Source organism: Bufo gargarizans, chromosome 5 (assembly GCF_014858855.1).
Source record: "Bufo gargarizans isolate SCDJY-AF-19 chromosome 5, ASM1485885v1, whole genome shotgun sequence".
In the NCBI taxonomy this organism is placed as follows: Eukaryota; Metazoa; Chordata; class Amphibia; order Anura; family Bufonidae; genus Bufo; species Bufo gargarizans.
Genome location: NC_058084.1, coordinates 342,855,278 through 342,874,936, shown reverse-complemented (window position 1 = coordinate 342,874,936; position 19,659 = coordinate 342,855,278). Strand labels below are relative to the sequence as shown.

Genomic DNA, 19,659 nt, shown 5'->3' with positions numbered 1-19,659 from the left:
GTCCGGATGTCCAGTATTGGATTGCACCGGTGGTGCTCATTATTCAAACGACCCCGGAGGATGATTGGGAAGGTCCGGATGTACACAATTGGATTGCATAAGTAGCGCTTTATTAACCAAACGACCCCTGAGGGTGATTGGGAAGTCTGGATGTACACATTTGGATTTGCGCAGGCAGCGTTTTATCAACCAAACAACCCAGGAGGGTGATTGGGAAGGTCCGGATGTACACAGTCGGATTGCGCAGATGGTGTCTTTCAACCAAACGATCCCAGAGGGCGAGTGGGAAGGTCCGTATGTACACCGTTGGATTGCGCAGGCAGCACATGGCAACCACACGGCCCCAGAGGGCGAGTGTGGAAAAACTGAAGGGTCCTATTTTGACCGTGATGGGACCCAGGCCCAGTCTGACACAGTTTGAGGGGGAGGACCCGACTGGACTTACTGTATTTGTGTTCATTTAATTATTTTTTTTTTAACTGGGATGCTCACCTCAATTGAGCAAGAGGCAGAGGAGATAAGTCCCTCAACAGTAAAGCCCCTCAGCAAGAACCACATATAACCCTGTGTCAGCTTGAGGAAAAGGCTGACCAGGAAGGGTTAACTGTCAGAGGACCGAGGGTGAGCTACAGGGGAAGGGGAAGGCAAGGCGGGAAGTAGGGCTGCAGCTAACGATTATTTGAATAATCGATTAGTTGCCGATTAATTTCTACGATTAATCGGCAAAAACGACAAAATTACAAAACAGAGATTTATATGATCTTACTTAAAAAAATATGTTCAAAGGCCATATTAAAACAAATTGTGGACGACACTATTATGGGGGATCTGTGGGCGGCGCAGTTATGGAGAGGGGGATCTGTGGGCGGCGCAGTTATGGAGGGGGGGATCTGTGGGCGGCGCAGTTATGGAGAGGGGGATCTGTGGGCGGCGCAGTTATGGAGAGGGGGATCTGTGGGCGGCGCAGTTATGGAGAGGGGGATCTGTGGGCGGCGCAGTTATGGAGAGGGGGATCTGTGGGCGGCGCAGTTATGGAGAGGGGGATCTGTGGGCGGCGCAGTTATGGAGAGGGGGATCTGTGGGCGGCGCAGTTATGGAGAGGGGGATCTGTGGGCGGCGCAGTTATGGAGAGGGGGGATCTGTGGGCGGCGCTGTTATGGAGAGGGGGATCTGTGGGCGGCGCTGTTATGGAGAGGGGGATCTGTGGGTGGCGCTGTTATGGAGAGGGGGATATGTGCACTGTTATGGGCATAACAGTGCACAGATCCCTTTCCTCATAACAGTGCACAGATCCCTTTCCTCATAACAGTGCACAGATCCCTTTCCTCATAACAGTGCACAGATCCCTTTCCTCATAACAGTGCACAGATCCCTTTCCTCATAACAGTGCACAGATCCCTTTCCTCATAACAGTGCACAGATCCCTTTCCTCATAACAGTGCACAGATCCCTTTCCTCATAACAGTGCACAGATCCCTTTCCTCATAACAGTGCACAGATCCCTTTCCTCATAACAGTGCACAGATCCCCCTTCCCATAGCAGTGCCATACACAGACCCCCCCTCCTCCCCATAGCAGTGCTATACACAGACCCCCCCTCCCCATAGCAGTGCCATAGACAGATCCTCCCCATAGCAGTGCTATACACAGACCCCCCTCCCCATAGCAGTGCCATAGACAGATCCTCCCCCCTCCCCATAACAGCCCCGGCCCCGATGCTTATAAGTCTGACTAATCACGTCTGCATCTTTATTTTACCTTTTTACAATGACGGCATGACGCTCCTGTAACAGCCAGGCAGAACGGACGGCGGCGTAACGTCACTCACTCACGTGACGCACCTGCTCCGCCCACCTCATGAATGAAGGAGGCGGAGCAGGCGTGTGATGTGAGTAAGTGACGTTACGCCGCCGCCCGCTCTGCCTGGCTGTTACAGGAGCGTCATTGTAAAAAGGTAAAATAAAGATGCAGGGACCGCCCGCCCGCATAGCAACGAATCGGCGATTATTCGATAACTGGATTCGTCGACAACGAATCCAGTTATCGAATATAATCGATTACATTGATTAATCGTTGCAGCCCTAGCGGGAAGAATTCGCGCCAGACCGCCCCCCTCCCCGGAGAAGAATTGTTGGCTAGTAGGCCGCAAGCTGGGGTCTAACGTTATGGGACCCGGCCGACTGTACCGTCGGCGCACCGAGGGCTGTGGGGACAACTGTGTATGACCAGGTGAAAAGGTCCGGCGCACACCACACACATTGCTGTAAGCGCAGGTAGCACTTTAGAATGGCGCCAGACTGTAGAGCGATGCACCCGCATGTGGGAGCGCAGGTCGGAGTGAAGGCGGAGCCAGATTAGTGGTGTCCGGAGCCAGGCTAGCGTTAGGTTCCTGGAGCGCTGCGCACTTAGGCGCCCGCTTGCAGGGATGAATATCACAGGGGAGCAGAAGTTATAAATGACCCCTGTATCAGCGAGTTGCACAGGCACTCTGCGTCCATTCCCCACACCCGACCACAGCGGTGCGCACGGAGCCCGCTGTATAATATGATCGCGCCTGCGGGAAGCTGGTCATTAACCCCTTTATGTGCCCGAATATAAATGTCACAGATGGGGGAGGGAAGAAAGACTAGAGCTGGGCTAGTGATAAATGAAGCCCTTGTCTGGCCAAAGAGGGAGCCTTTCCGTAGAACCCTTTAATAGGAAGGGGAGGGAGGGGGTTAACATACTCACCTAGTCCCGTACTCACCTATTTTCCTCCTCTTCTCCTCACCCTCCCTACGTGGGCCTGTAAGGTACCTTTTTCAAGCAGGGTCACCTCCTCAACAGCTGGCACCAGAGTGGCAGGAGTCTGGTATGGCAGGAGGGTCTTCTTTTTGGCAGACCTAGGTGACCCTTGGCTGGCAGGATGCAGGGGAGCGAGGCTGCCCTGGTCCACCTTGTATTTTGTGGGGGAGGCAGCAGTGCGGATGACCGGCACTGGCGCAACTCGACCCCGGGAGAACAGGGAGGCGAGGCGACCACTGTTATCCCATCTGAAAAAGAAGGAAAAAAATAAACTAAAATAAAAAATCTTCAGCAGATCCCTGCAGAGGAGGGAGGTCTTGCCTCCTATTGACACTAGAAAAAACTGAAGCTCTCTCTCCAGGCTGGAGGGGGTATAGCTGCCAGGGGAGGAGCTAACAGCTTTTACTAGTGTCAACACCTCCTAGAGGCCATAGCTATAACCAAGGTCTCTGTGTCCCCCCCAATGAATATGGGCGAGAAAAAAATATTTCCTTTGCAGTGAATGCCGTAACAGAAAAAAAATCTAAACTCCGCAATTCGCCATTTTTTCCTTCACTTTGTCAATAAGATCAAACTGTTCTATTATGGGGCAGACATTCCATTAAATGCGGAAAGTACGCAGGTTTTTTGGTCTTTTTTTTTCTTTTTTTGCGTAGTATTTGCAATACTTTTTTATGGTATCAAAATTTTGGTATCCTGACAACCCTAGTTTCTACAGCACCAAAACATTAGAAACTCCTTGAAAGTGACTTTGCAAGGGTTGGAGATAGTTTGTGCATAAAAAATGCTATACTAAATATAGCTAAAACAAATACCTATATTTTTTTATCAAAGAAAAAAGTGTATGTTTGTATATATTATACACAAAGTATTCTACTGTTAAAACTAATCAATTTTTAATTTAAATTTTTTTGTTATAAAAGGGGGAATGTGTGTATGTAGTCTGCTATACCATCGCTAAAACTATTTTTTTTAGTTCTTTGTTTGTTTTTTTTTATGGAAAAAATTAACTATCCCCCTTCCTGCCAGTCAGGGCAAGAAGAGGTTAATTCAGACTGCAAGCTCAGTTAACTTTAGAGCCAGCGAGAGGAGCTCTCACATCAAGATCTTATTTGAGTACGCCCGTGCCTTTTCACTTTACAATGGATCACTAACACCCTGTTACAGTGATACCATGCAGGGAGACCACTTTCTCACTGGTCCCTGGGATACTGTGACCACAGCTGTATAACCCCTTAAGACCAGGCCTATTTTCATCTTTACATTTTTTATTTTTCCTCCTCATGTTCCAAAAGCCATAACTTATTTTTCCGTTCACATAGCTACACGAGGTCTTATTTTTTGTGGGACAAGATGCATTTTTTATTGCCACCGTCTAATTTACCATGTCTTGTATTAGAAAAAAGGAAAATAATTATTTGTGTGGCAAAATTAAAAAAATAAGAAGAAGAATTGAACCAAGGTTTTTGGGGTTTTGACATAACAGCGTTCACTATGCAAATTCACTATAAAAATGACCCGACATTCTTATTCTGTCGCTCAATACGAATGCGGCAAAACCAACCTTGCCACTGGGTTTTGGAGGGGCCTGGCTACCAGCCTCTTGCCTCAGGATTATGGCCCATACGAACTTTAAAGGAGAAGACAGACCGGCCGCACAGCTTAAATCTGTCTTTGGAATTGTATTGTATGTTATGTGAGGGTTCCCAGATAGCTAATTTTATTGTATTCGTGTAGTCTGAGTGCCATTCACCTAATGATATGCACTCAGACTTGAGCTATCTGGGGATATGTTAAAGGTCTGTGTTTACTGTAAGGGTTGTGACATTGTATGTTTAAATGGTGACTTCTGTCCTGTTGTCCCCACATGTGTATTGGCGATTTCCCTTTGTCCTGAGAGATAATTGAATTACTCCTCGGGTGTCTCCAGGGCAGAGAGGAGGAAACCATGATGCATTGTGGGGATGTATTGTGTCTGTGTATCCTGAATTACTGCATATATGTCCTGTTTCACAGTCTTCCATCTGGTCCCCTAGGGGAGTGTCCACCAGATGGGGACCTGCATAAATACGGGCGGGTAGCCCTCAATAAAGAGTTCCTGTTTTATCCTTCATCATATTGAGGCTGGTGTTTGGGTAACTGATCAACACTGAGAGATTTCTATACGCTGAAGATTTGCTATACTCCCCTGGCATAACTACTAGCTCTTGTAAGAGCTGTTCCTGCTCTCTGGCTGCAGGAGAGGTTCACCCACTGGAGCCTGGTCGTAGGTCCAGGGTGGGTAGGAGACGGTGAGACCTCAACCAAGCTTCGGCGGTTCATGGGGTTTGCAGTGCTTACTGTGTCAAGTGGAGTGCTTAGAGACCTCGGGAAGCACTAGGAGCATCTATCGATGGAGGTACCCGGTCGGGGTGCTAGGAGATCTGTTACAGCGGCGATACCAAACTTGAACAGTTTTTTTTTTTACTACTTAAAAATAAAAATTCAACCTTTAGAAAAATAAAAATTAATGAACTGTAGTTTTCATTGATGACATTTTTGTAGTATATACAACGTTTTGATCAGTTATTTTTTTTTTGGGGGGGGGGGGGGGGACAAAATGACAGAATGGCAAATCGCATGTTTTTCATTTTTTTTTTCTGTTACTGCGTTCACCGCACAAGAATTTATTTCAAAATATTTTAATAGTTCAGAGACATTTTCAGACACTGCGATACCCAATATGTTGTTTTTTTTATTCTTCATGTATTTTTATATGTAAAATTAGGAAGGGGGGGGGGGGATTAAAACTTTTTAATATATTGGTGTTTTACTTTAACTATTTTTTTACAACAATTACCCCTCATAGGGAAATGTACATGGAATCTTTTGATCCCCTCTCCTATTCACCATAATAGAGATCTATTACGGTGAATAGGATTTTTACACACTCCATTCTGCGCTATGCCTCGTGCATAGCTCAATATTGAGAAAGCCATGGCAGGCCTGGATCGCTTCAACAGCGTCCAGCCTGCCATGGCAACCGATCGAAGCCCCGAGATTTCACTGTGCGGGCTCCGATCGGAAGGAAGATGGAGCCGTATCATTTCACAGGTGCCGCGATCAGCCTTGATCGCGGCAATTGAGGAGTGAAATGGCAGGGGCGGCACGATCGTCGCTTCCTGTCAGTGCAGCCGGATGCTGGCTGTATCATACAGCCAGCAGATCTCGCGTATGGAGCGGGGGCACTGTAGAGGCCCGCTCCATGCATCCCCTGTCACGCAATGACATACATGTACATCATAATACGTGAAGGGGTTTTAACCACCTCCGGACCGCCTAACGCAGATGTGCGGTCCGGAGGTGGCAGCCCTGCGCTCAACGACGCATATACGCGTCATCTCGCGAGGGCCGGGATTTCCTGTGAACGGGCGCACACAGGAACGGACGGTAAGCGAGTGGATCTCCAGCCTGCCAGCGGCGATCGCTCGCTGGCAGGCTGGAGATCCGAATTTTTTAACCCCTAACAGGTATATTAGACGCTGTTTTCATAACAGCGTCTAATCTACCTCCTACCTGGTCCTCTGGTGGTCCCTTTTGTTAGGATCGACCACCAGAGGACTCAGGTAGGTCAGTACAGTCGCACCAAACACCACACTACACTACACCCCCCCCTTCACTTATTAACCCCTTATAAACCCCTGATCACCCATGATCACCCCATATAAACTCCCTGATCACCCCCCTGTCATTGATCACCGCCCTATCATTGATCACCCCCCTGTCAGGCTCTGTTCAGACGTCCGTATGATTTTTACGGATCCACGGATACATGGATCGGATCCGCAAAAAGCATACGGACGTCTGAATGGAGCCTTACAGGGGGGGTGATCAATGACAGGCGGGTGATCACCCATATACACTCCCTGATCACCCCCTGTCAGGCTCCATTCAGACGTCCGCATGATTTTTATGGATCCATGGATCGGATCCGCAAGACACATGCGGACGTCTGAATGGAGCCTTACAGGGGGTGATCAATGACAGGCGGGTGATCACCCATATACACTCCCTGATCACCCCCCTGTCATTGATCACCCCCCTGTAAGGCTCCATTCAGACGTCCACATGTGTTTTGTGGATCTGATCCATGTATCCATGGATCCGTAAAAAAATCATGCGGATGTCTGAATGGAGCCTTACAGGGGGGGTGATCACCCTGATCACCCCCTGTCATTGATAACCCCCCTGTAAGGCTCCATTCAGACGTCCGCATGTGTTTTGTGGATCCGATCCATGTATCCATGGATCCGTAAAAAATCATGCGGATGTCTGAATGGAGCCTTACAGGGGGGGTGATCAAGGAGTCTATATGGGTGATCACCCCCCTGTCATTGATCACCCCCCCCCTGGTAAGGCTCCATTCAGACATTTTTTTTGGCACAAGTTAGCGGAAATTTTTTGTTTGTTTTTGTTTTTTCCTACAAAGTCTCATATTCCACTAACTTGTGTCAAAAAATAAAATCTCACATGGACGCACCATACCCCTCACGGAATCCAAATGCGTAAACATTTTTAGACATTTATATTCCAGACTTCTTCTCACGCTTTAGGGCCCCTAAAAAGCCAGGGCAGTATAAATACCCCACATGTGACCCCATTTCGGAAAGAAGACACCCCAAGGTATTCCGTGAGGGGCATATTGAGTCCATGAAAGATTGAAATTTTTGTCCTAAGTTAGCGGAAAGTGAGACTTTGTGAGAAAAAAAAAAAAAAAAAAAAAAAATCAATATCCGCTAACTTATGCAAAAAAATAAAAAATTCTAGGAACTCGCCATGCCACTCATTGAATACCTTGGGGTGTCTTCTTTCCAAAGTGGGGTCACATATGGGGTATTTATACTGCCCTGGCTTTTTAGGGGCCCGAAAGTGTGAGAAGAAGTCTGGGATCCAAATGTCTAAAAATGCCCTCCTAAAAGGAATTTGGGCCCCTTTGCGCATCTACTCCGTACTCCGGAGAAGTTGGGGAATGTGTTTTGGGGTGTCATTTTACATATACCCATGCTGGGTGAGAAAAATATCTTGGTCAAATGCCAACTTTGTATAAAGAAATGGGAAAAGTTGTCTTTTGCCAAGATATTTATCTCACCCAGCATGGGTATATGTAAAATGACCCCCCAAAACACATTGCCCAACTTCTCCTGAGTACGGCGATACCACATGTGTGACACTTTTTTGCAGCCAAGGTGGGCAAAGGGGCACATATTCCAAAGTGCACCTTTCGGATTTCGCCGGCCATATTTTACACATTTTGATTGCAAGGTACTTCTTACACATTTGGGCCCCTAAATTGCCAGGGCAGTATAACTACGCCACAAGTGACCCCATTTTGGAAAGAAGACACCCCAAGGTATTCCGTGAGGGGCATGGCGAGTTCCTAGAATTTTTTATCGCAAGTTAGTGGAATATGAGACTTTGTAAGGAAAAAAGAAAAAAAAAAAATCATCATTTTCCGCTAACTTGTGACAAAAAATAAATTCTAGGAACTTGCCATGCCCCTCACGGAATACCTTGGGGTGTCTTCTTTCCAAAATGGGGTCACTTGTGGCGTAGTTATACTGCCCTGGCAATTTAGGGGCCCAAATGTGTGAGAAGTACCTTGCAATCAAAATGTGTAAAAAATGGCCTGCGAAATCCGAAAGGTGCACTTTGGAATATGTGCCCCTTTGCCCACCTTGGCAGCAAAAAAGTGTCACACATCTGGTATCGCCGTACTCAGAAGTTGGGGAATGTGTTTTGGGGTGTCATTTTACATATACCCATGCTGGATGAGAGAAATATCTTGGCAAAAGACAACTTTTCCCATTTTTTTTATACAAAGTTGGCATTTGACCAAGATATTTTTCTCACCCAGCATGGGTATATGTAAAATGACACCCCAAAACACATTCCCCAACTTCTCCTGAGTACGGCGATACCAGATGTGTCACACTTTTTTGCTGCCAAGGTGGGCAAAGGGGCACATATTCCAAAGTGCACCTTTTGGATTTCACCGGTCATTTTTTACACATTTTGATTGCAAAGTACTTCTCACACATTTGGGCCCCTAAATTGCCAGGGCAGTATAACTACCCCACAAGTGACCCCATTTTGGAAAGAAGACACCCCAAGGTATTCTGTGAGGGGCATGGTGAGTTCCTAGAATTTTTTATTTTTTGTCGCAAGTTAGTGGAATATGAGACTTTGTAAGATAAAATTAAAAAAATAAAATCATCATCATTTTCCGCTAACTTGTGACAAAAAATAAAAAGTTCTATGAACTCACTATGCCCATCAGCGAATACCTTAGGGTGTCTACTTTCCGAAATGGGGTCATTTGTGGGGGTTTTCTACTGTTTGGGCATTGTAGAACCTCAGGAAACATGACAGGTGCTCAGAAAGTCAGAGCTGTTTCAAAAAGCGGAAATTCACATTTTTGTACCATAGTTTGTAAATGCTATAACTTTTACCCAAACCATTTTTTTTTTTGCCCAAACATTTTTTTTTATCAAAGACATGTAGAACAATAAATTTGGCGAAAAATTTATATATGGATGTCGTTTTTTTTGCAAAATTTTACAGCTGAAAGTGAAAAATGTAATTTTTTTGCAAAAAAATCGTTACATTTTGATTAATAACAAAAAAAGTAAAAATGTCAGCAGCAATAAAATACCACCAAATGAAAGCTCCATTAGTGAGAAGAAAAGGAGGTAAAATTCATTTGGGTGGTAAGTTGCATGACCGAGCGATAAACGGTGAAAGGAGTGTAGTGCCGAAGTGTAAAAAGTGCTCTGGTCATGAAGGGGGTTTCACCTAGCGGGGCTGAAGTGGTTAATGAGATCTGCAGCGCAACATATATAGTTGTGCTGCAGTAAGCAAGTGGTTAACCAAACATAATACTACACTGTATTAAATGGCTTCTCCAGGGCACATTTTACTTGACTCGGACAAGTTGCCTTTTCAGGCCTTTCTGGAGAGGTTATCAATGTTTAAAGCGCATCTTCAGCTACATAAGGCTTAATTCTTTAGCCTAATCATAGGAAGCTCCTACATTTCTTCTATTAAAGCGACTGTCACCAGAACCCTATTAAACCAGACACACTGCCTGATAAGGCTCATCATGCTAATTAAAATAATACCTTTCTTTTCTCTGTATGCTAAACAGCTGCAGAGATATCTGCATTTTTATTCATATGCGAATGAGAAGTTTGAGCACCAGGGGGTGGGTATAAATCCTTTGAGCACTGCTTTGTAACACCCCCTGTGCTCTGCCCCTCCCCTTGATTGACAGGGCTAGACAAGCTGAGGGCAGAGCTGTGTCCTAGCATCTACATATCATATACACTATGTACTATAGCATCACCACACTGAGATCTGCTCAAAGCCAATATACATATTACTGCTTTATTCACAATAAATAGTAATATTTTAATCACTAGACCAAAACAAAAATAAATCACATCACATACCCGAACATCAATCCCTCCGACAAAAATGGTGTTCGGCATTACTTTACCCTCAGGAAACACGTATCCCTGATTTGCCGACTGTTCCCCCGCAGGTGGACTTCTGCATCCGGAAGAAGACTGCAAATAGGAAAACCATATATACTGTATAAAAGCAATACAATTAAAAAATAAATAAAATAAAAACGGGCGCTGGACCATACACAGTGGGAATTAAAGGCGTTTTCCGAGACTTTAATACTGTGAAAACCCTTTTAAGGTCCATTCACACGTCCGCAAAATGGGTCCGCAATTTTGTGGAACAGGTGTGGATCCATTCATTTTCATTAGGGCCGGAATGTGCTGTCCGCATCCGCGAATTCGCACTTCCGTTCAGCAAAAAAAGAACATGTCCTATTCTTTTCCGCAATTGCTGACAAGAAAAGGTATTTTCTATGAGAGTGCCAGCGATGAGCGGTCCGCAAAATGCGGAACACACATTGCCGGTGTCAGTGTTTTGTGGATCCGCAATTTGTGGATCTGCAAAACACACACAGATGTGTGAATGGACCCTTTAGGGGTGCCTCTGCTAGGTCATCATTCTATGATTGGGGGGGAATGTTAGACTTCTGGGACAATCCCGATCCAGAGAATGAAAATGCTGCAGGGCTGACTAAAGCACAGGGTCCTCCTCTTCACATCAGTGCCCAAGTCATCACTTTGCAGGCGAAAACTAGAAGTGGGACGCAGTGCTAAATCGTGCTGCAACACTTGCATTTTCAGAAACAATGAGGGTCTCAGAGGAAAGACATCAGGCAGTGCTGCATGCAGCCACTTACTGAATATGGATTTATACAGCAAGGTTAAAGAGGACCTTTCACCTGGAAAAACATTGAACTACGTATCCTGACATATACAGCGGCGCCCAGGGATCTCACTGCACGTACTATTATCCTTGGGCGCCGCTCCGTTCTGCCGTTGTGTCCTCCGGTATCTTCACTCAGTTGTTTATAGTAGGCGGAGACTTAGGACTCTTGGTTATAGTAGGCGGAGTCTGCCCTTGTTCTGCTGGGCGTCTCCTCCTCCTCCTAGGCTGTAGCGCTGGCCAATCGCAGCGCAGAGATCAGTCTGGGAGGTTTTCTTCTCCCAGGCTGTAAGCTGTGCGCTGCGATTGGCCAGCGCTACAGCCTAGGAGGAGGAGACGCCCAGCAGAACAAGGGCAGACTCCGCCTACTATAACTTACTGAGCGAAGATACCGGAGGACATAGCGGGAGAACGGAGCGGCGCCCAGAGATAATAGTAAGTGCAGTGAGATCCCTGGGCGCCGCTGTACATGTCATGATACTTAGTTCACAATGCGTTTCCAGGTGAAAGGTCCTCTAGGACCTGTCACCCCTCCTGACATGTCTGTTTTAATAGCTTCATGCATTCCCCATGTAACATCATATCTGGAGCATGTATTCTTATGTCTCCATTTTGTGCCGTTCCTTTATTATTTCTACTAGAAGTTTTGGATGGATTGCTATTAGCCTTCAGTAAGGGTACAGAGGGGAGGTAACCAGTTGGGGGGGGGGGGGGCTCTACCTAGACAGTCTGACTATCCAATCAGTGCTGCCATTTACTGAAGACCAATAGCAGTTCATTCATAACTTTTAGCAAAGATAATATAGGGATGGTACAACATACAGACATAAGAATAGAGGCTCCAGAAGTGTTATCACATGGAGAATGCATGAAGCCATTCAAACAGACATGTCAGGAGTGGCGACAGGTCCTCTTAGGCTACTTTAACACTCGCGTTTGGTGCGGATCCGTCATGGATCTGCACAGACTGATCTATTACAACGGATGCAGATAATACAACCGTCTGCATCCGTTCACAACGGATCAGTTTGTATTATCTTTAACATAGCCAAAACGGATCCGTCTTGAACACCATTGAAAGTCAATGGAGGACAGATCCGTTTTCTATTGTTCCAGATTATGTCATAGAAAGCGGATCCGTCCCCATTGACTTACATTGTGTGCCAGGACGGATCAGTTTGGGTCAGATTCGTCAGACAGACACCAAAACGCTGTATGCAGCGTTCTGGTGTCCACCTCCAAAGCAGAACGGAGACGGAACCAAGGCAAACTGATGCATTCTGAGCGGATCCTTTTCCATTCAGAATGCATCAGGGCAAAACGGATCCGTTTTAGACCACTTGTGAGAGCCCTGAACGGATCTAACAAACGGAAAGCCAAAACGCCAGTGTGAAAGTAGCCCAGGGGAGCACTGGATTCTGCTTCTGGGCAAAAATGATCATCCCGAAAAAAGGGCACTGCCAAAAGAGTAGAAACATTTCCACATCAAGATTGTAAAGTGTGAAATCCAAATCCACTGTGGAAATCTGCAGTAAGGCCGAGTTCACACGAACGTATGTGACCTACTTGGCAGCCCATTAAGGGGTTAAAATACTGCCACAGTAACACCTCCAAGTGTTGCACACGAATGTATTTCTCCCTGCACTTACTGTTATACCTGGGCGCCGCTCCGTTCTCCCGGTAATTGCCTCCTCTATCTTCATAGTTAGGCTCCACCCAGGGGAACCTGCCGGCGCCTCCTTCTCCCATGCTGTAGTGCTGGCCAATCGCAGCGCTCAGCTCATAGCCTGAGAGAAAAAAAAGCCTCTCAGGCTATGAGCTGAGCGCTGCGATTGGCCAACACTACAGCATGGGAGGAGACGCCCAGGGATAATAGTAAGTGCGGGGAGATCCCTGGGTGCCGCTCTCCATGTCTGTATACTTAGTTTAGATTTTTTTTATTGTAGTGAAAGGTCCTCTTTAAATGATGCAATAATGCCGATCAGTCATTAGTCTTTGATGCTTGAAACAGCAGAGACCCGTCGGCCATGGCGCCCGCGCACATCTTTACCCATCGCTCCAGCACCGTACATAGTGGACTTCCGGTACGTGTCTGCAATCCTAACGCCAGTGTGACAGAAGCCTGAGAGGAGCGAACACTTTTCAGCTTCGTGTCACCTCTAAGGGTGGGGTCACATCACCTTTTTCCCATCAGTCATCCGTTTAACGTATACATTAAACAGATGCCATACAGTGGAATGCGTTCACCATAGAGTTCCACTGTAAAAATAAAGCTATACTTTTTTTTTACCGGACTGTGCAGGAAACAAGAGCATGGTGGGCTGCGTTTTTGTAGCTTTTTTTATTTGTAACGTATACGTCAAACGGAGGCATAAAATGTGATGTGAAACCAGCACTTTTTATTATTAGTATTTTTTCAGAAATGCCGCACAGGCCTGAACCACCGAATACAGCAGAGAGCTGCGGGCTGTAAGTGATCCTCCAGCCAACAGTAAGTCCCTGGACAGGCAGACACTTCCCTGAGTAGTGGTTTCTCCATTTTGTCAGCTGTACCTGGGAGCTCCTTGACCTGAACTTGCAGGTACTAAAACACAAGGCCGATGGGATCGCACAATAAATTAAAATGGATTCGATCTGAAGGGTAGATCAGCACCATACGACGATCACCGATCGTCAGCACCGATCGTTCTGACAACACACCGGCTCCCTGAGGATATGACAACCCCTCCCCCCAGGTCGCACATGCGGGATAGCACACACCACAGACTGTATGTGACATGTCCCCTGTGTGTACGGAGAATGGGAGCGCGGGAGATGCGCAGCCATAGCCCGATGTATACAGACCAGCATGGACTACTTCATACAAGTATGAGCCATGGGTTGAGTTCTGACGACACACAAATCGTATGTCGTCACTGTGTCACGATGTGTACCAGCTAATACTTGACAGCCTACTCACCATTCTTTCAATAAACACAACGAGAACGCGTAAAAACCTTTAAAACTCGAACAAAACTTCCGCCAACTAACAAATGCCGCGTAGGGCGTGTCTATTTATAGCCTTCCCCGGAGCAGCGCATTCCATTCCAGAGGGGAGCAGACTTCGGCACGCCCATGGGGCAGTCACGGTTGACAAAGAGAAGTCCCTGTCTACTTTATTTCATTGCAAATGTAATTGTTTAAATGGGTATTCATGTCCGGCCAGAATGGCTTTTAAATAGACGTGCCTGTGTCAAACCTCTATGGGATGGACGGTTCTATAAGGTGAAATTACTAGCTCATTTATGTATGCTTCCGCCAGACTTAAAATAGTCCCGTGCCGAGACAATTTGTATCAAGCCGCTCAGGAAAGTGGCGCGCAGTTGCTGTTTACATCAAGGGCAGTGCAGAGCCGGAATATTCTGGAGTCTGTGCTGATAGTTTATTTACTAGTCATGAGGGGGTCATAGAATTCAAGGCTGCAGGAGACATAATATATTCTGAAGCTCCAAAAAAGGATTAAATTACAATATTAAACAAAATGTCCGCCTTGGCTTACTTTTAGATGTGTCAAGCAATTGTATTACAGGCAGTTCTCCAATATATAGCTATTACCTACGTTATTAATTGTACAACTAGAGCTGTACTCTGCATTTGGAGCCTTTGGTATTATTTCGGGCTTTTTGCGTTGACGTTTTCACTATTTTATGTCGCCAGAGGAGCTAAAAAAAGGGGGAGATTTATCAAAACTAGTGTAAAGTAGAACTGGTTTAGCTGCCCATAGCAACCAATCAGATTCCTCCTTTAATTTTCCACAGATTCTTTGGAAAATGAAAGATGGAATCTGATTGGTTGCTATTAGTGTTGAGCGAACTTGTGTTTTAATTCCGGCGTCTAAAGTTCGGGTTATCGAAGAATCGCTACCACGGACCATAATGGAATTTAGAATCCATAAGGCGATTCTTCGATAACCAGAACTTTAAAACACAAGTTCGCTCAACACTAGTTGCTATGGGCAATTAAGCTACTTTTCCTTTCTACCAGTTTTGATAAATCTTCCCCAACATATCTGTTTTAATCCCCATTTGTTTAAATGGCTGCTTTTGAGAATAAGTTCTGCTCTGTTAGGTTTCTGATATTTTTGGCAGAAGACCTGTCTGCATGATTTTTTTCTCCACCAAAACCAACAGATACCTGACTGAATAGAGTTTTCCGTTTTTTTTTTTCCAACGTTATAGCCAGTGGATGACAGAAATGGAAGGTGTTCCGTTTGTAGCCGACATTCAAACCATTTAACGGATCCATTTCTTTCTGTTCCACTAATGGAACAATAACAGAAAAGTCAGTGCAGATGTGAACAGGCCCTCACGGAAGATTGCGTTCTATAAATTGTGGTACAGTCTATGCCTCCATCAGCTGAAAACAGCATTAGGCCTCATGCAGAAGAACGTGTGCCGGCCATGCCATGCTGTGGACCCCAAATTGTGGTCCGCAGTGCACAAGCACCCACCGTGTGTCCACCATCTGTGGATGTACACCCACTTTATTGCATGCACTACTTTATGATGCTGTGGAGGCAAAGACAGAAAACCCACAGAAGCACTCCGTAGCTTCAGTGGGCTTCTGATCCGTTCCGCACCGTATCTTCCATATTGCGGACCCATTTGAGTGAATGATTGCGCACACGGCCCGTATATTGTGGACCCACTGAGGGCACTGTTTTTGTTCCTTATTCGAACCATGTTTTTTTTTTGAGGAACAGATGCGGACCCATTCATTTCAATGGGGCTGTAAAAAAACACCATTGACTGTGCCGCAGTCCTGCATGAACATGTCCTATACTTGTCCGATTTGAAGATAAGGCTAGGACTTTTCTATAGAATGGAAAAAGAAAATGGCAGCACGCACATGGCCGGTATCTGTATTTTGCAGATCCATGGTTTGCGGACTGCAAAACACATACCGCCGTGTGCATGTGGCCAAAACAGCACCTGTATCCTGCTGACTGCAGAGCTCAGGGACAGAGAGAAGTGAATTGATTTGTCTCAACAAGAGCACTTTACCCGTCAGGGGCTGTCCCCGCTGATGAAGGAGCTGCCCCCTGCCGCTAGGTTAACAGGGCTGGACATCTTGTCCCACCCTGACAAGCGCTGCGGGAGCAGTCTGCGCTTGTGCCGCCACAACGAGCAGCAGCGTGGGGGTGAGACTGTCAGTTCCAGGCGAGATGTCTGGCTTTTTCAATCACACTGCAAAAGTCAGAGCCTCAGGATATCCTCATTATAGGTCATCGATATCAGATCAGTGGGGGGCCGATTCCACCTTCTTGTTCCATCCACTTGAATGGGAGGAGCAGTTATAATTGCACAGCTCTTCCTCTACAAAGGAGATGAAGTGCAAGTAACGTTTAGGCGAAGTAGTACCACTACTCCTGTCCTGAGGGTGCCAGGAGTTGTACCCTGCCGATCTGACATTGATTACCTTTCCTGAAGATTGGTTATCGATATCTTTTCACTATACAGCCTCTATCAACGAGGGGGACAGCCCCTCACAGGAGAAGAACGTGTGAACGAGACTCGCTTGTTTCTACTCACCGTACGAAATATACTGAAGTAGGTGTGCGGGTATCGCAGGCGCAGTCACAGTAAAAAAAGAACATGCACTGTTGTCTTGGTTGACACGCTTTTTTTAAGCCACAGAAAACATTTCCTTTAGGCCACGACCGTTGTTTGGGTCCGCATCCTAGCCGCCATTTTGGCGCCTCGGATGCGGACCTATTAACTTCAATGGGGCCGCAAAAGATGCGGACAGCACTCTGTGTGCTGTCTGCATCCGTAGCTCTGTTCCGCGGCCCCGCTAAAAAAATATAATATGTCCTATTCTTGTCCGCAAAGAATAGGCATTTATATTGCCAGCGCCTGTTCCGTTCCGCAAATTGCGGAAGGCAACACGGACGGCTTCCGTTTTTTGCAGATCCGCGGTTTGCGGATCGCAAAAAACAGCACGGTCGTGTGCATGAGGTCTTAGCATGTCATTACAAAGTCTTGCAGCGCCACAACGGCCTGTTCAGTGCCAGAGCTGCTCCGTCCTCCTGTGTGCACTGTGTAATCGGCCATCAGGTGTAAATCATTAGGCTTATTTCACATGAGCAATACAGAATAGGTCAGGGACTGTTCAGGGAAAAACTGATAGTTTTGCACACAAGTTGAGGCCGTTTTGTCTGTGACTGCATTCAGTTTTTTCAGCACGGATGCATCAAGGTTTTGTTTTTCACACGTGTGAAAAAAAACTGACGAATAAAGGGCTGGGGAAGCTTGGGAGAGATGAGAGAAATTGGGAAATGAACTGCTGCAGCACAAAGTCGGTCAGATGGCTAGTAGGTATAATAAATCGCATATCCTTCCCCTGCTGCTTTGTCTCCTGTCCAGAAATAAAGAGCAAAATTAAACTTGCAGCAATTTCCTGCTCAGTGCATATCTCTGTGCATGTGGCTGCTGGTACACATACTCCACAGTACTTGCACGTTAACTCCCAGTACTGCCTCTTTACATTTTTGCAGGTACTATGTTATGCCACACTGTCTGTGCTGCCCTGTCCCATCAGGTACCTCACTGTAGCTGTTGCCCCCTGTCACCAGGTGCATCACAGGCCTTGTTGTCCTCCTGCCACCAGTTGATTTACTGTCTGTGCTGCCGCCCTCTCCCCATGTTGAGTCCAATAAAGTGTAGGATACAGACAGGCTCTACAAAGTTGTGGCTGAGAGAAGTAGTTATGGTGGTCTGGATAGAGAAATAATAAGAGAATAACACCAATGAGAATAGATGTCACTCGTAAATCACTAGATTTAAAGGGGTTGTCTGGGTTCAGAGCTGAACCCGGACATACCCTTATTTTCACCCAGGCAGCCCCCCTGACGTCATCGGAGCATCTCATGCTCCGATGCGCTCCCTTGCCCTGCGCTAGATAACACAGAGCACGGGCTCTTTTGTTTACAATAAGGCTGGGTTCACACCTGAGCGTTTTACAGCGCATTCCTACGCGCTGTAAAATGCTCAACAAGGAGAAACCAATGCTTCCCTACGGGAATGGTTCTCACCTGGGCGTACGATCGCGCTGTAAAACGCCCGACGCCCCAAGAAGTACATGAGCTTCTTTGGGGCGTCTTGTCGCGCGTTCCCGTACATAGACTTTCGGAAACGCGCTCGCTTGTCTCTGTATGCGCGATTGCAAACGCCGGTACAATCGCGCATACAGAACGCTCCTTTCAGAACGCTCAGGTGTGAACCCAGCGTAACACACTGCCGGGCAGAAGCTTCCGCCTGGCAGTGTGTTCGGTGACGTCACCGGCTCTGATGGGCATGCTTTTGTGCTGCCCTAGCCGTTTGACTGGCTAGGGCAGCGCTCAAGCCCACCCATCAGTGCCAGTGACGTCACCGTGCTTCCTGGCAGCCCCATGGAGAGCCCGGGAACGTCACCGGGACTCTTGAAAATGCCTTTGGTGCCTGGGTGAAAATGGAGGTATGTCCAGGTTCAGCCCTTTAACTGTTTATCCTTCCTCTGATTACTTTAGATTAGTACTTTGGATCATTCATTTGGTCTGTACTGAGCCTGGTCCTGGTACTGAATGTATGTGTGGATTGAGCTTGGTCCTTTTACCGTATCTCTGATTTGAGCTTGGTTTTGGTACTGTATCTATGTACTGTACTTGGTTTTGGAACCATATTTACACACTGAACTGTGTTCTAGTACTGTTTCTATGTAGTTTGCTTGGTTCTGGTATTATAAGCAAAGAAAGTGTGGATTAGCTTACCGAGTCCTCCTTAGGGCTCATGTACACTACCATTGGATGTTTTGCAATCCGCAAAACACGGATACCAGCCGCGTGCATTCCGCATTTTGTGCAACCGAACAGCCGGCCCTTAATCGAACAGTTCTATCTTTGTCCATTAAGCGGGCAATAATAGGACATGTTCCATTTTTATTGTGGAACGGCCATGCGGACATGAAATGCACATGGAGTCACTTCAGTTTTTTTGTGGCCCTATTAAAGTGATTGGTTCTGCATAAAGGCCGCAAAAAATGGAATGGATAGAGAAAAAAAATACTTTCGTGTGCATGAGCCTTTAGGGCTCATCCACACGACTGTATGAATGAGTCCGCATCCTTTCCGCAATTTTGCAGAATGGGTGTGAACCTATTCATTTCAATGGGGCCGCAAAATATGTGGGATTGGTTCTAGCACTGTGTTGTACTGAACTTGGTTCTGTTGCTGTATGTATACACCAGGCTTAGTTCTTGCACTGTATCTATGTGTTAAGCTGGACTCCGATACTGTAAAGTTTGGCAAAAAAAGTGAGAGAATCCCTACTGAAAATCCCCCCAGTGCCTACCCTTACTAAAAGCACTGTGCATGCCTTAAGGGTTTGTATTAACATGTATAACTAATGAATGACTGTAATTTAGTGAATATGGGATAGTATGTATGCATATGTAAATTGTAAACCACTTTAACCCTTTAGTGACAGCAATTTTTTTTTTTTTTTTTTTATCGTTGCATTCCAGTAAGCATAA

The 19,659-nt window shown here is 46.3% G+C and overlaps 1 protein-coding gene across 1 annotated transcript in view; it reads right to left on the bottom strand.

Moving 5' to 3' along the window:
* Window positions 1-18,919, bottom strand: part of DAZL (deleted in azoospermia like) — a 113,549-nt gene extending 94,630 nt beyond the window's left edge. The window contains exons 1-2 of the mRNA XM_044295520.1: window positions 18,899-18,919; window positions 10,272-10,388 (exon numbers count right to left, since the gene is read on the bottom strand). Of these exons, the coding sequence (XP_044151455.1) occupies window positions 10,272-10,388; window positions 18,899-18,919 (138 nt within the window). The remainder of the gene's footprint in view (window positions 1-10,271; window positions 10,389-18,898) is intronic.
* Window positions 18,920-19,659: the final 740 nt, after the last annotated feature.